At 48.1% G+C, this 14,683-nt stretch overlaps 1 protein-coding gene across 8 annotated transcripts in view; it reads left to right on the top strand.

The window, feature by feature from the left end:
• Positions 1-14,683, top strand: part of SLC39A11 (solute carrier family 39 member 11) — a 410,439-nt gene that overhangs the window by 170,213 nt on the left and 225,543 nt on the right. For 5 of the 8 annotated variants that reach the window (XM_072746722.1, XM_072746723.1, XM_072746721.1 and 2 more), the window contains one exon: positions 8,642-8,783. In XM_072746722.1, the coding sequence (XP_072602823.1) occupies positions 8,642-8,783 (142 nt within the window). The remainder of the gene's footprint in view (positions 1-8,641; positions 8,784-14,683) is intronic. The other 3 variants (XM_072746726.1, XM_025999666.2, XM_072746724.1) reach the window with 1 other exon arrangement.

A 14,683-nucleotide genomic window follows, 5' to 3' on the forward strand; every position in this document is an offset into this window, starting at 1 on the left:
GCGGTTTGTGGGCTCCCTGAGGGGTGCAACATTTTACGTGTCTGTGCATGTCCTGTGGTCAATTGCAAAAACAGCCACAGATTCCTCCCAGTTGTCATCCGTACTCTGACAACCTGACACTACATCCTTCCAACAAGAGGTACAGCAGATGTATCCACGCCTTCGGTAGTCACGGACTTACTGAGGCCCATAGGATGGTAGCAAATGTGATCCAGGCAGAGACTTGAACAGCACCTGACTTTGGATGTTGCCTTATCTCGCTGCCCTTGAAACCCCGAATTCACCATATGAATTAAGCCCGGTGTAGCGTGCTAGAGGATGACAAGCCACATGGAGAAGAATCTGTGTTTCCCAGCCAAGAGTCAGACAACTCCTGGCCAGCAGCCTGTGGGCTGCCAGATGCATGTGCCATCCTAGACCATCCAACCCCTGGGCGAGCCATGAGTCCAGGCAACCTTGACTGAGCCTAGACAGCAGAGCAGCAGCAGTGCCCCATTGATTGTAGACTCATGAGCAATGATGATTATTGCTTTAAGCTACTAAGTTCTCGGGTGTTTTGTTACCAAGCAATAAGTATCTGATACACATGCATTTCTCCTCCTCCTCCTCTTCCTCTTCTTCTTGTAAAGAAAAGTCTTATCTTTTAGCAGATTTCTGTAAGATCTGAAACCTTTCAAAAGGAGAACATAGGTAAGAAAGAGTTGCTTGAGAAAGCCCAGCTGGGGGGGTCCTCAGACTGTTGAGAAGCCAGAAAAGGCACAGTATGGATCACCACCATATGGGTAAAATACACCCATATGGGTCTATTTTAATGAATTCTAGGAGTAGGCCGAGAAGTAGGTTAAAAGTGATGGGTAGTCATTGAGGGTTACAAAGAAAATACCTCAGTATGCCTAGGTATCTGCATTTCTTTAGATTTATATTTTTGTTTTAAGGAAAAGTTGTATTGCGAGTTAGAAGAAAACACTTAACGGCTTGGAAAATCTGCCAACCCCCATCGCTTTGTCAGCCATGCTCACAGAAGACGTGGCTCCTGGGAACACAAGCACAGAGCCACTTACCTGGGCCAGCTATTGGAGGGCTGTCTTTGCAGGCTTTCAGAGAGCTGTGTCTTTTTGCAGAGCCTGTGCGGTACGTTAAAATCTGTTTTATATGATTAAATAGGCTTGATTATGGATAGTAATTTGGCATCAGAAATAGGAGAAGGCCTTGTCCCTAAAAAGATAGTCTGAGCAATAGCAGACTTCCATAGCTTAAATATAGCTAGAGGTCCGTAATTAACTTCTGCCATCGTGAAGCTCTGGGCTGAGGTCAGGGAGGACATGGGGAGGAAGGTGGAAGATGTGGCCTTGGAAGGGGTCATGGGCTTCAGAGCGGAGAGGTCTTAACTTCAAGGGGTGCGAGCTGGGCCGTCCTGCTCTGAGCCTTCCTGCCAGGAAGGGGAGTGGACATGGAGCCTTTGGGTGGCAAACCATAGGATTGGGGGCTACCCCCCCTTACGTGGTCTCAGGGCTGATGTTGAGGATCATACATCATCATCAGGAAGGCAGAAGCAGAGGCGGGAAGGTGAGTGGGAAGCCCCACTTCTTGCCATTAGCCAGACTGCCTTGAATATTTCCAGTCTTTTCTTTCTCATTCTACACGAATCCCCCCTTCCATCTCTCTCAAGACCTAAACGTTTTGTGGTCACCTGGGTCTTTGTGTTGTCTGTCACACAACATCCCCCCCGCCCCCTCACTTTGGAGATTTTTGTAGTATTGTTTCATTCTTGGGAGATTCACGGAGTTAGTGAACATTGGCCCTGTACTGAGCCCCGATGGGAGAGCCAGAAGACACGACTCCTGCTTTGAGAATCCCACGATCTTGAGGTCGCCAAGGATGCTCCAAGTTACTGTGCACAGTTTGGTAAATGTTGTGACAGGAGCATGTGTGGGATGTCCAGGGGGCACACAGAGAGGAAGGCTTTTTTTTTTTAAAGATTTTATTTATTTATTCATGAGAGACACACACACAGACATAGGCAGAGGGAGAAGCAGGCTCCTCGGGGGGAGCCCGATGTGGGACTCAATGAGGGACTTGATCTCGGGACTCTAGAACCACAACCTGAGCCAAAGGCACTCAACCATTGAGCTACCCTGGTGTCCTGAGAGGGAGGAATTTTTTTTTTTTTTGTATTGGAGTTCAATTTGCCAACATGTAGCATAACACCCAGTGCTCATCCCATCAAGTGCCCCCCTCAGTGCCCATCACCCAGTCACCCCCACCCCCTGCCTACCTCCCTTTCCACCACCCCTTGTTCATTTCCCAGAGTTAGGAGTCTTCATGTTCTGTCTCCCTCACTGATATTTCCCACTCATTTTCTCTCCTTTCCCCTTTATTCCCGTTCACTATTTTTTATATTCCCCAAATGAATGAGACCCTTTATTTAATGTTTGTCCTTCTCCGATTGACTTATTTCAAGGGAGGCATTTTTAACCCAAACTAGGCTGGGTCTGTTTAGAAAGGCTTCCTGGAGGAGGAAGCTCAGTCTTCTTCAGCCAAGATTTTAAAGGTATCTAGCATCCAGCTTGGAAACCTGCCCTGCTGGCCATCGATGGGATGCTGTGCTGTTGCCAGAGGGAGAGAGGACTGAAGCTGAGTTACCACCCTAGTGTGCTCGGGCAGGGCAAACCAGCAGGAGCCAAGTACTTTGAGCTGTGTCTTCTTGTCTTTAAGGCTCCTGGTTATGACTTATGATCCCTGAACACATAGGTAAACTGAGGTAGGAAAGACAGCAGCATCCTGCCTGAAGGAGCCGGAGGCAGGACTGTACCCTCTGCCTCAGTGTCTCTACCATTCTGTGTCCCTGTTTGCTTTGAGGCCAGCCACTTGTCACCCTAGGCCAGCCAGGTCCTGGGCAGCAGGCCGCTGCTGGGCTCCCTGGGAGAGAAGGTCATCTATTATGTAAGTGTCATCCCTATTCTGGCTGGCGATCAGGGGCGACATTTAATTTTTTTTCCATTGTGTGGAATAATTTAAGATTGTGTTACGAGTGTCATTACGACTGCAATTTCCCGGTAATAAAAACAGCATCAATTATTTAACGTCACCTTGTGTGTCTGGGTTAAGTGGGGATGATGGGAGGCAGAGGCTGGGCAGCGGGAGGAGGCAAAGCCCACAGGGGCTCCAGGCACCTGCCCTAGCATCAGCTCGCCCCGAGTCCCCAGGGAGGGGCTGCAGCCTCTCTCGGACCCTTGTTCCCTTCTCCGTTGGGTGGAACACTGCCTCGCTTTAGCTGTGTCTGGGTGGCTGGCAGGGGCACTAATTAATCCTCCGACCTTTCCTTTTTTTTTTTTTTTTTTTTTAATTTTTATTTATTTATGATAGTCACAGAGAGAGAGAGAGAGAGAGGCAGAGACACAGGCGGAGGGAGAAGCAGGCTCCATGCACCGGGAGCCTGATGTGGGATTCAATCCCGGGTCTCCAGGATCGCGCCCTGGGCCAAAGGCAGGCGCCAAACCACTGCGCCACCCAGGGATCCCCCTCCGACCTTTCCCTTCACTCGTCATTTGAGAGCCCTGACCGGCTTGCCAACCTCAGTTAACGAGACCGGACTCCATGGGGTTGGGGTAGCTCAGAGTCACCCCAGGACTCCCCCAGCCTGAATGAACATGGCAGGCAGTGTGCCCCATGAGTATCACGGGGCGGCCTACTTTGCTCTCCCCTGACAGTTATTCAGAGCGGTTGACATCCTGGTGGGAGATGAGCCAGAGACAGGGGACCACGCAGACGTTGGCCATTGGGAGTTGGAGCAAATGTGTCAAACTGCCTGCAATGAGTTTTGGGGGCTGCTGGGCTTTAGCTCCCAGTGGCATGTGTCCAGCTGTGGGTCAGCAGGGGGTTTCCGTTTGCCCAGATAGACTTCTTCTTCTGGGCACGACTGCAGCCTCTTGGCTGTGCCCTGGGCTTTGCCTTGTGGGGCTCATTTCTCTGGGGCTCCAGAAACTTCAGTGACCAGTGGTTGTCCTCCCTCATGCCTGGCATTGCACACCCTGATGAGTGGCACCCGGACTGTATTTCCTAGAGGAGATATATGTATTATCTTCTGAAGCCTTTACATTGTCATATCAGGCATATTGTGGGGCTGCTTTCCTCCGCCCTCCCCCGATTTTATTTCTTCCTTCTCTCCTTTCTTCTCCATTCCTTCTCTTTTGCTTCTGGAAAGTGCTAATTATTCTCCAGCTCCTGCCCCCTTGCACAGCCCTTCCAGAGTGGGTGGAAATTGCTGTGTTTGTTCTGAACCAGACACTTGCTTTGAGCCATTAATAATAATAATAATAATTAATAATAATTCTGTTGCAAGAAGACAGCAGTCTCAAGTTCCATGGGCCTGGGTGGTATTGCCTGGTGCCTCCCAGCAGCCCCCTCCCTGCTTTTGGGGCCACACTGGATTCGGAGGGGAGGGTGGGGATGGGGAGGGTCTGGGAAGAGCTGGAAGCGGACTTGGGGGAGGGGCTGGTGCAGAAGAAATCAATCTTGTACTTTGGGAAGGAGCCTGCATGTCTGGCACCTTGATGTTTGGTGACACAGCAACCCCAAACTGCACAAGCGAAACTGCCAGAGAGAGGGGAGGGGGACCCATCCCCCTCTGATGGTTGAGAGTCAAGAGCAGCTTGCATTAGTCAAATGTCTGCCCTGAAGGGATCATGCTCTCACCTTGCTGAGGTAAGAGGGCTGGCAAGGATGCAGTGGGGAACACGAATGGAAAAGCTTTGCAGAAGATTAAAAAAGAAAATAAAAGTCCCAGAAATGTAAGGTGGTGATAACACCAAGTAAAGAGGGCTGTGTTGCCATCAGCAAAGCAAGAGGAGGGTGCAGAGGAGGAATTTCTCCCTGGGGTCTTGGTCACCGGTGCACCAGCCCAGGTTGTGTTCAAAGCAGTGCCCCCTCCACCTGCAGTGTGTGCACTCGGGGAGCAGACGGGGCTCCAGGGAGTGAGGAGTAGGGTCATATCCTGCAGGATGGTCCCACAGGGGCTTCCTGACTTTCCCCCCACTTTCCCGGGTGTTATGATAAAGCCACCAAAGCAGCATTAGCATCTCCCCCAGGGGCCATTCCTTGAAATTCCGAGGGATGTATTTCTATTTTTGTTTTCCTCATCAGCCTTGAGAGCAGAGGGTGGGGGATGTTAGAATCCCAGAAGCGAGTCTGGAAGGAGCGCTGGAGGCCGGCCGCTGTCTGGGCCCAGAGACGCGTGGGGAGCGTTGCCAGGCATGGGCCGTGGAAGCTATCCTCGGCTTCACTCTGGACGCCCCCGGTGGCTCTCCTGCTGCACAGCTGGCCCCAGGCCTTCGAAGGCTGGGTGTGGGGTGGGGCTCATGGAGGGGCTGGGACAGGTGGGATATGCTGGGCCCTCGTTTAGCTATTATTTTTATTTATTTTTTTTTAATTTTTATTTATTTTGTATATTTTTTTATTGGAGTTTGATTTGCCAACATGTAGTATAACACCCAGTGCTCATCCCGTCAAGTGCCTTGTTTAGCTTTTCGAAGGATGACGACGACGACGACGACGACGACCACGACTACTACTACTACTACTACTGCTTCTTCTTCTTCTTCTTCTTCTTCTTCTTCTTCTTCTTCCTCTTCTTTTTTAAGATTTTATTTATTTATTTGAGAGAGAGAGAGAACAGAGGGAGAGGAAGAAGCAGACTCCCCGCTGAACAGGGAACCCAAAGAGGGGCTTCATCCTGGGACCCTGAGATCATGACCTGAGCTGAAGGCAGATACTTAACTGCCTGAGCCCCCAGGTGCCCCTAGAAGGACACCTTCTAAGTGAAGTTGCAGGTGGGATAAAATGGTGAAAGGAGGGACGCCTGGGTGGCTCAGCAGTTGAGCGTCTGCCTTCGGCCCAGGGGGTGATCCTGGAGACCTGGGATCGAGTCCCACATCGGGCTCCCCACATGGAGCCTGCTTCTCCCTCTGCCTGTGTCTCTGCCTCTCTCTCTCTCTCTCCCTCTCTGTGTCTCTCATGAATAAATAAATAAAATCTTAAAAAAAAAAATAAAGAATTTGCCAGAGACACAAAGGCAGGCAAGGCAGTCTTCCTAGAAAAAGTGGCAAAATTCTTATCTTCACAGTAAAAAAAAAAGAGGGTCTGTGAGTTTCCAGTGTTCCTGACAAGATGTGGAGCTCTGGGGGCCCTGAGCATCCTAAATCATTCTAAGTGTTCCTCAGCCTCAGCCTGGTGACATTTGTCCAGGTTGCTCTTTGTTGGGGGGGCTGTCCTGTGCAGTTAGGATGTTTAGCAGCCTCCAGCCCTCTTCTGCCCATTAGATTCCAGTACCATTCCCCTCCCCAACCCCTGCACAGATAAAGTGCCCATCTCCAGTGTCCCCCGCCCCTGCCCCTCCCCGGGCCACAGAATCACTGAGGCCGAAAAACCAAGGTTCTCAGTTACAACCAGGTCTCTCCGAGCTGCACCTTGCTAAATGGGCCAGATAAGCCACATCGAGCGTCTGCATGCTGTGGCATTTCTGCTGTAATGAAATGGTTCTCTTTCCATATCCTTTCCCCAGTTATGCATCAATCACATTATAAAAAAAAATCACATTATTAAGGAAGACAAAGGAAGGAAAATCAGCCGAATCACCATCACGTAGTGAAACACGTCTTTTCTTGCTGCAGTAATTCCTCAGATGTCAGCGTGAGGCATAGAATTAGAAATAATTAAAGCATATAAACAAACAAAGAGCTGTGACTAGCTGGCCCATGGCACAGCATAGGCACCAGCTGTCACTCGGGGGTGCCAAGAGGGAGTTTCTACAGGGGGAGAGACTGGCCCCCTCAAAGCCCCTTCTGTCCCCACGAGTCTGTCCATCTGTACCGCCAACCTTGACTGTGATATGGTGTGACAGGCTGCCTCTCTTTGTGCTCCTCCCAGGGACAGAGTAGGGGAGATCCTGCAGCCACTGGGACTCCATAAGGGGACCGAGGACCCAAAGGAGGGGGAAGTTCAAACAAGGCCATGAAGCTTTTTTCTCCCTCTTTACAACAAGGTTCAAGGAGGTGTTGGCACCCTTCTTTATTTTAATTTTATTTATTTTTAAAATATCTCATTCATTTATTCATGAGAGACACAGAGAGAGGCAGAAACACAGGCAGAGGGAGAAGCAGGCTCCCTGTGGGGAGCGTGATGTGGGACTCGATCCCAGGACCCTGGGATCACGACCTGAGCCAAAAGCAGATGCTCAACCACTGAGCCACCCAGGTGCCCCGGCCCCCTTCTTTAATGTGTGATGGAGGATGTTGCAAATAAAACGATTGGGACAGTATCGATGTATTGGACAAATGGGAAGACGTGAGAAGAAGGGCTTGTGTTTTCATTTTCAAACATGTAGTTGGAAAGAAATAATGAATTAAAATACCTGAATTATTAGATTCTCTTTCTACTCCTGATCCACAGTGACATTGGACAACAAATGTGTGTGCATGCACGTGCGTGCCTGTGTGCGTGTGTACATGTGTGTGTGTGTGTAAGACACAGCCAGGCATGACTTTGATGAAACTTCCTTCATGAAAGAGGCTTAACCAAGAATTTTAGTAGTTGCTTATAAACGGATACATTACAAGGACTGGATCACCAGTCTTCTCTGCCGTACTAGAGACATGTATTTTAAATGGAAACTTCTATTTGGAACTATTTTCGCCTGGATTTCAGAAAGTATCTGTTTTTTTTTTTTTTTCCCCATTTAAGTGATCTACTCACCTTCCTTCCCTTAGCAACTAGCATCAGCATGTTTGGATGAAAGTGGAGGATGAAAGCCATTTTGGGGGTGCTTACCCATCTTCCTCATTTCCTTTGGGATCCTGAGTAAGCAGTCAGTCAGCAGGGTCAGTGGGTTTCCATGGAAGAGAAGCTTGGCCCCATTATGGATTCATTTATCTGTTCCTCCCAGAACATAGGCTCCATGAGAGGCGGTGACTTTGTCTTGTCCACCAAGTAGCCACAAAGTTGGCAGTCTATAACCATTTGTTAACTAAACATGCGGATGTTTAAAAACAAAGTTTTGCCTACCTAATGCAAAGACAGTCTCCTTAACTAGCTACAGACAAAGCACAAGGGCCACATGGCTGTCTTAAGGTCCATCTGGACTTTACTCCAAATATGTTGGGTCCCTGAGACTGTCATTGTTTCCTTCTTTTGAGGTACCTTTGTTTGGATCTTTTCTCTTTTGGATCTCATGAGAAACGTGAAGGTGGTCAGTTCCTACAAATGTTGACCTTGTCCCGGTAGCACAGCTGTTGTCCGAGAGAACCTGCCATGTAGGCTTCTTCGGACAGTTCAAGGGCTGAGTCCCTTGGGTCCTTTGTCCGCAGGATGGGGCCCCATCTTTCCCTGTATGTGTTTTTCCCGTTTCTCAGATCAGCATCGATTGACCCTCAGATCTCAGAGTTTTTATCATCCCAAAAGCTCTACAACCTGAAAGCTTGTCGTCATCCTTGTGAGCCAGCCCGGCCTGACATCTGGGTCTGGCATTGGCCCAGCCCTGGCACGTCTGGTAGAGACTGGCAGGCTGCCTGGGCAGCTCTGAGCTGGAGGGGTCTGGGGAGTGAAGGTAGTGGGGGTGTTACAGTGACGCCACTGCTTCTTGTTTCAGGGTGCAGCAGAGGACCCCCCGACGGCCCTGGCACTGAACTTCGCCCCTGCGTTGACGAAGAAGTCTGACACTGAGGGTCCCAGTCTGCTCTTCCCTGAGAGTGAACTTTCCATCCGGATAGGTAGAGCTGGGCTTCTTTCAGGCAAGCTCCCTGCAGACCCTGGGCTGAGTTAGGCAGCATAGGCTTGGGTCTGGTGGCAGAGGAACGATGAGCGAAATGGCCAGTGTTCTGTCCTTCCAGATTACTTACCCCAGCATTGCACAGGGCTGAGCTGGTGTTCGGCCCCGTGCCTTCCTTTCCTGTTGTTCTCCAGACCACTGGCTTGCCACACGGGAGCTCACAGGGCCTTCTCTTTGTCTCCCAGGCATCGCCAAGTAGACAGGGACCCCTCAGATGGGCCTGGGCTGATGTGGGTTACAGCATCTGGCATTTGTGCCTCCGTCTCCCCATTTCCCAGTCTCAGGATAGGACTGCCCCTCCTTGCCTCATCATCATCACTCGTTCACTCAGGGCATTTGGCTAATTTAAAGCCCACGTAGCATGAGGAGAGGTGGATGCCATTCTATCCCTTTGAATTTATCAAATTCCCATGCTGTAAAATGTGTGCCTCCCCTGCCTTCCCCACTTCTTCTGTAGACCATAGACTTGGAGACTAAAACCACAAAAAAGATGCTGGGAACGGGGTGCCTCCCCTCTTGCACAGAATTTTTTCCTGAATGAGTCGGGGAGAAACAGGCGACAGGTCTTTGCCTTAGTGATTCAAGAGGGGAACAGTCCTTTCGTGTTTCCGGGAGGTATTTTAATTTGATCTTTTCTCTGAGTGTAGGCTCAGGCAATCTCTAGGCCTCATGGGGACTCAATGTACAGAAGTTATAGCGATGCCCGTTCTCGCCGATCTGTGTTCCGATGGGGTCCTGCACGAATTATTCGTGGAGTATCTTCCCCACTTGGGTTGATCCTCACTGCCTCTTACAACTTCCTGGGTGGGATGTTAACAGGAAGTGCCAACTCATCTAACATCAGCTCACGTAAAAGAGGGTTAGCACAAAAATTCTGCGCCCTGTCTCCAATCCCATACACCATTCATACTCAAATCAGAGCGACTTGGGTGTTTTCTTCTGTTCCCCTTCTTTGGAGAGTCGGGAACTATCTGGAGACCAGGACAGGGTGCTGTCCTCTAGAAAGCTTTTCATTTTTCATGTCCAACCCTGGGAACACAGAGACAGAAGCTTCTGGCAACTCTTACTATGCTGGCCCTCTTGCGTAGCCCTCTGAAGACTTTATAAAAGTCCTCATTCTGAATCTTCTCTGGGATGAAAAAGTTGGCCAGATTTTATTCTATCTCATTTTTTATCTTTAAGGCCATGGGATGGGGGTGAGGGTAAGGGTTCATAGCCCGTCAATCAAAAAGGGTAAACAGTGGCATTCTCCTTGATAGACCTTGTCCAGCGGGCCCATAAGAACCTAGGGCCAGGGGAGTTGGCTGTGCAGGAGAGCCTCCCGGGACTCTTGGATCTTCCTGGCAACCCAGGGTGAATCAGTGAAGGGAGGGAGGGCTATGTGGCAGGGAGATGCAGTCCCATCCTCTCTGCTCAGGAACACCGAGGCACAGCCCGTTACTGAGCTACCCTCGGTTGCTGTTGCTAAGTGGTCAGGTGCAAAGGCAAAGATGCAAAGATGCAAAACCATCACAAAAATGGTTTGCTGAACCTCAGGGAGCCCGGCCATCTCCATAAAGGTCGCTCTTCTGCACACCTGGACACAGCTGTGGGTGTCAGGCAATTGGAGACTCTCAAGCTGATAATGGCTATTTGCTGACCGGCCGCATGCAGATCAAGCCCAAATATGCATTATTTGTGCCATCTGGATCTGCCCTTAAGCTGGCTGTAAATGGAGCAAGGAGATCAGCTTAATGAGTATTTAGTGAATAACATCAGCCTTTAAAAAATAATATTGGTGCTGCTGTTATAATGTTCCATAATTGGTTCAGCAAGAGGAAAAGCCAGAAAAGCCACAGTGTGGGAGAGAAGGTTCAGCTCTTCTGAGCGGTGGCAGCAGCCCCGCCGAGCTGGGGAAAGCATTTATGAGATACTTTCCTATTTATGTCTTGGTGCCAAATGTTTTACGAGATCAACTATTCTCAAGGCTGGGGATATTTTGGGACTTAGCTGGACCAGAAGTTCTTTTAAAACCACCAATCTTTCTGTCTCTCTCTCTTTCTCTCGATTCAGCTATTTATTTATCTCTCTCCAACAAATTTTCTTTTAATTAAAAAAGTAATAACACGGATTAAAAATAGAAAAGTTAATTTTTCTTCCAACTTCAGACCCAGGCTTGAAGTTATGGTCCAGGCTTCCATCTCAGGCACACACACAGTTTCTAGTTTCCTGTGTATCTGTTCAGAAATATTATGTTTATACGGTCATGCTTAGCCCATTGTTTCTTACCTCATGTTTTTCAGCGAGCAACCTGTTTTGGCCTTTGTTTCCCGGGATGCTCAGAGATTCATCCCTCTCTTGTTACTGGCCATGATCTTCCTTAATTAGTCCCCTCTTGATGGTGTTGTAGGTTGTTTCCGGTCATTTGCTTTTATAAAGAATGTAGCAGAGAGCCTTTTTGTAGGTATGTCCCTGTGGGCAATTATATTGTTGAGTAATTTCTGGAAATTAGGCCAGAGGTTCCGTGCATCTGGGGTCCATGAATGGGCACCAAAGGGTTCATGTATCTCATGCCATTTTATGCCAAATAATACATGTTTTTACAAGCCAATGGTCTATAACATCCATCACACTTCAGATTGGCTTCATGACCCCTGATATTCATCTAGATCTTGGGGTGGTTTTTTTTTGTGTGTGTGTGTGTGTGAACCTTCCCCATTCAGTTCAATTTTTCTTTTTTCTTTCTTTCTTTCTTTCTTTCTTTCTTTCTTTCTTTCTTTCTTTCTTTCTTTCTTTCTTTCACTAGTAATCCCTCTAGGTTCAAGGACGGTAGTAAAAAAGTGAATCAGGCCATTTTTTTTTTTACTAATAGTTAACTACCCATTTCAGTCTGTTGTTTGTTCTGAGGGCAGATGTTGAAACTCTTTTTTTCAGGAGTGAGGTATTTTTTTCCATTGATCCATTAGCATTGGGCAGATGGAGAATTGTCTATAATTCTGTGTATCCGTGGAAGGAATGGGAGTAGGTATTATTTTCCGGTAAAGAGGTGGATTTAATTTGGGAAATTATTTAGTTAGGAAGTGGCACCTGTTTATTGTCCATAAACTTTTCCAAAGCTTGTCGGAGAGGACTTGAGTCAGGAAAGCATAAGGTATAAGAAACTCTAGTTAGAAACAGATTTTTTTCCTTAATGCCCTTTTCTTTTATAATAGGTGAACTTGCCTGGCAGGCATAAGTCTAACTAGATGGCCTGGCCAATTAGAAGGCATGTTTTGCAAAATGAAAGCGACACAGACCTAGCATTAAGTGGGTTATAGGTTTGCATGAGCTGCTATCACCAGCCCACCAGCAACATTTATTTGTATCTTAGTCTGAAATCTCGAATTCCTTCTTGGTTATGCTACTGACTTGTTGGAGACAAGATCTGCGGAGACAGATCTGATCTTGGGAGAATTTGCCTCTTCTGACTGCAGGTTCCCAAGCACGGGACCCCCAGATTAGCACTTACTGGGCTCATCCCTTCAGAAGCAGGATGGAGTTCAGGTGTTCTCCGATGCCCTTCTCTGTCCTCAGGATACCTTCATTTGTCCTCCAGGTATCATACTGTCCTCTTTTAACCTAGGACTCTCCCCTGTTTTCCCAGTTAAACATCCTGCCTTAGGCACCTCTGGGAACAGATAAAACTGCTGAGCCTGGAGGTACCCAGCAATCGACAGTGTTTTACTCCTGCTCAGGCGTTTGCATTTTAACTGGGGACAGTTTCCCTAGCGGGATGGTGAACCTCCTAGGTGGATTTTGACACTGGTTGGCCTTTGGCGGTTTTATATTTTTCGATAGGGGTGGGGTGATAGGGGAGGGCACTGCAGGGAGAAATCCCTTCTCAGGAGACCGCTGCCAGTTCTGTCTAGAAGTCCATCCGCGTGTGTTCAACTCCCAATGGTTAGACTACCTCGGCACCGAAATTCCTTGCAGTAGCCTAATCCTAGGGAAGCAGAAAGGACTTAAAAAAAAAATATATATATATATGTATATATATATATATATATATATATATATATATATATATATATAATTTGTTTACTTGAGAGAGAGATCTAGAGAGAGGGCACAAGTAGTGGGGAGGGGCAGAGGCAGAGGGAGCAGACTCCCCGCTGAGCAGGGAGCCCCATGCGGGACCCCATATGAGGACCCTGGATCATGACCTGAGCAGGAGGCAGATGCTCACCCACTGAGCCACCCAGGCGCCCAGAGAAGACTTATTTAAACAGCTTCCAAGCTCCTGTGACAATCACTTCTTTCTTCTTCCATATATTTAACATCTTCCTTGAAGGGAATGCTCTTTCTGTCACCCATACTGAGAGTCAAATTTAGTAAACTTACATCTATCGGGCATCAGAAGTAGCTCCTAGGAGAAATTCTGAATGTTTCTTTGTAATCAGGTCTCTAACATAGTGTGTTAGGTTTGTCATGAGATGTATATGAGTAACTTTGACACTTTATCAGTAAGACCTCTAAAGATTAAAGAATCACTTCACAATTTTTAATGTAAATTTAATGTGTTGGTATGTGGTTTTAGCAACTAGACTCCTTCCCCTACCCACCAGCCCGTAACTGATTTGTTAAAGGACACTTTATAGATCTATTTATTTATTTTTAAGATTTTATTAATTCATGAGAGACAAACAGAGAGAGGCAGAGACGGAGGCAGAGGGAGAAGCAGGCTCCCTGCAGGGAACCCAATGTGGAATTTGATCCCAGGATCCCGGGATCATGCCCTGAGCCAAAGGCAGACCCTCAACCACTGAGCCACCCAGGTGTCCCTAGGGAACGCTTTAAAGTCTTCTCCTGGGACAGCCTGGGTGGCTCAGCGGTTTAGTGTCTGCCTTCAGCCCAGGGCATTATCCTGGAGTCCTGGGATTGAGTCCCATGTCAGGCTCCCCGCATGGAGCCTGCTTCTCCCTCTGCCTGTGTCTCTGCCTCTCTCTCTCTCCTCTCTGTGTATTCTCATGAATAAATAAATAAAATCTTAAAAAAAAAAATAAAGTCTTCTCCTGACCTGAGATTGTCTGGAGCCTGGAACATAGGCAGGTCCTGGCATTGCTACCTCCTTTCTGGACTAGGGCCTGTAACCTGGGTTTCTTCATTAAAAGGCTGGGAATGAACCAAACCTGCCAGCACGTGGCAACAGCACTGGAGCTATTAAAATGTGGCACATCTTAATGCAGGGAAATAGGAAAATATTTTGCAGAAGGAGGAAGAGCAAAGTGTTCAATAAAAATAATCACCGGGAGTGCTTTAGCATCGTGGACATTGAATAAAAAAAGGAGGTAAAACATAAATACCCCCTTGGACAGGGCTCCGATGGGTGGTATGAGTGACAGCATGTCCCAGCTCCTGGAAACGTTATTAGGTGCATACCTTTTCCAGATTCTTGTGCTTTTGAAGAGCATTGTATTTCACCTGACGTTGAACACTACACTCGAGTAGCACTTTTCCTGCCCCTGTGCCTTTTCCTAAGCTAGGCAGTCATTTGGGGAGTGCATTTTCACAAGGCCTGGGCTTAGAGGCAGTTTGGCACTTGGTTAAATCTGCTCCGGCTGCCATAACAAAATTGCACAGATTGGGGGTGGCTTAAACAGCAGAAACCTACTTCCTCCCAGTTCTGGGGACTGGAAGTCTGAGGTCAAGATGTCGCCTGGGCTGGTTTCCTCTGAGGCCCCTCTCCTTGGTTTGTAGGTGATCATTTTCTCCCTGGGCCCTCACGTGGTCTCCCTGCTGTGTGTGCCCGTGGTGTCCTTATCTCTCCTTGCCAGTCGGATTGGATTAGGGACCCACCCTAGTGACCTCATTTTAACCTAATTACTTCTTGAAAGATCCTGTCTC

This window comes from Vulpes vulpes, chromosome 2 (assembly GCF_048418805.1).
Source record: "Vulpes vulpes isolate BD-2025 chromosome 2, VulVul3, whole genome shotgun sequence".
NCBI lineage: Eukaryota > Metazoa > Chordata > Mammalia > Carnivora > Canidae > Vulpes > Vulpes vulpes.